We start from the raw sequence: 1,990 nt of genomic DNA on the forward strand, positions 1-1,990 counted from the left end.
ACAAATGCAATCTGTGGACATCGACTCATGTAACAGAGTGAAGGTTACAGCAAACAAGATGACCAACAACTTTCATATATAAAAAAAAAAGTTTGTAAAGTTTATTACAGTGATGGCATTTATATCAATTATTGCGATGTATTGTTCCCTAAGATGGTTAGAAAAAAGAATTGTGTTGTCCTCTACTGAATTTACGTCAGTTAAAAAGCAAGCATGTTTCAGTATTTTTCTCCAAAGTAAGTGTAAATACTTTCTTTAATTTTTTTTCCCACAGGATTTACATGTTTATTTATTATTTTCTTATCACAGTTTAGTGATTTGTTTTCTCAGCTGGATATCCTTCCTTTGAATATATGGGTGTTCTGAAGACACAGGTTAGCATGTTCATTGACTTCTATAACTATTTTATCCCTTGTGTGGAGACAAAGGCCTTTCTGAGCAAGAATTCACAGTTTAATGCGCTAACTCGCAAGTCTGATTAGTTTTTAAGTCCACTCGAGTGAAATTTGTTGCTGTTAATACACCCATCCCAGTTCCCCCCACCCCCCAGTCCCCGAAAAAACCTAAATTGTGAGTTTTCCTGATATAAAATCTGAGTGTGGGTTTCCGAGCTGAGCTCATGCACACGTTGCTGCTGATGTCCGGCGCATTAGGACGTACTTCCCGCTCTCAGCCAAAGGATTGGTTTAACAAAGACGCGCGCTAGGCGTTTCCTTCAGGGCTGCGTTTCCATCAGTCACCAACACAGTTTAATTAAGGCACTCAATTATTTTTTTGGTTTTTATGGTAGGTCCGATGCAATGACAGCCAATCCTGAACTTTGTCTAATTGCAGTTCCAGTGTGTACAGCCTTTGGGCAGTCGGGCGTCAAGACGCGGCCATTTTCTCCGACACTCCCAGTGATGGATAATCTGGCTTTGTTTCTTATGGCTTCAGAAAAAGTCAGCTGGGTTGCATGGAAAGGAAAAAGAATGTGAAGTGTTACAATATTTCTGTTTCTTCAACAAAATACGACACAACAAACACCAAGATATCAATATTTAGACATCTGCATTTTTTTCCCCCTCAATCTTCTTTTGGTTGTATAAAAACTGCTAATAAGGGAAAAGGAAAGCTCAGCTACACTGAAAGAGAATCAGTCTTGACTGTGTGATCCTATCTGTTTAGGAAGCAATTCGAAAGACATAAAGCTCAGTTTGTTTAGCAAATCTGGGCAGAACACATCTATTAACATTCTACACACTACCACTCTACTCAAGCTCATTTATGTTTTGAACAACATTCTTTATTTAAATATTCTTTTCTTGCTAAGAAATGTCTTCACAGTGCAAGGATTATATTCTTAAAATCATGATGAATTGTCTAAACAAACTATATAGACAATTCATAACTGATTTCCCTGTTTTCACAACAAAGACCTAGCCACAGACACTTTCATTCATTCACACTGGTTATAGACATGACCCAGAACAGCACAGTTAGTGACACAGAGTTCACTCCAGGCCTACTCTGCAAGCTAAAGCTCATATTTTAAGAAGTGTACTTAAAAGTTGGGGTACCCTGAAAGTGGGCATCTTTTAATACCTCTTGAATGGTCATTACAGGAGAAATTCCCATATTGAAGTTATGGGGTTCAGATTTCCAAAATCCTCATCAAATTCCTGTTCTCTGTCATATTAGGTAGCAGATACTGTCATTACAAAGAGGACAAACAGACAGTGACATTACATAAATCTAATTACTATCTGTTTGTTGCCTTTAACTTTTTTCTAGTAGCTGAATTCTAATATTAGCTCAAGGGGAAACTGGGTAAATGAGATCTTTCCTAAGTTTGTCATGGGTTAGATCATAACGCCACCATATCTTGATTTCCTATTGTGAACTTAAGTTTATACAATTCTTTAGGAAATTCTATCCCTTTATTTTATTCTATTCTGGAACTTAAATAGTAGAATAATTATATACTATTATTATATATTATATATATTAT

At 36.4% G+C, this 1,990-nt stretch overlaps 1 protein-coding gene across 1 annotated transcript in view; it reads right to left on the reverse strand.

Annotated features, from left to right (window-relative positions):
• Positions 1-781: 781 nt before the first annotated feature.
• The window catches only part of GRIA4 (glutamate ionotropic receptor AMPA type subunit 4), a 503,661-nt gene continuing 502,452 nt past the window's right edge, over positions 782-1,990 (reverse strand). The window contains exon 16 of the mRNA XM_007945995.1: positions 782-946. Coding sequence (XP_007944186.1) covers positions 782-946 — 165 coding nt within the window. The remainder of the gene's footprint in view (positions 947-1,990) is intronic.

This window comes from Orycteropus afer, unplaced genomic scaffold (assembly GCF_000298275.1).
Source record: "Orycteropus afer afer isolate SDZICR_OR568_19922 unplaced genomic scaffold, OryAfe1.0 scaffold00147, whole genome shotgun sequence".
In the NCBI taxonomy this organism is placed as follows: Eukaryota; Metazoa; Chordata; class Mammalia; order Tubulidentata; family Orycteropodidae; genus Orycteropus; species Orycteropus afer.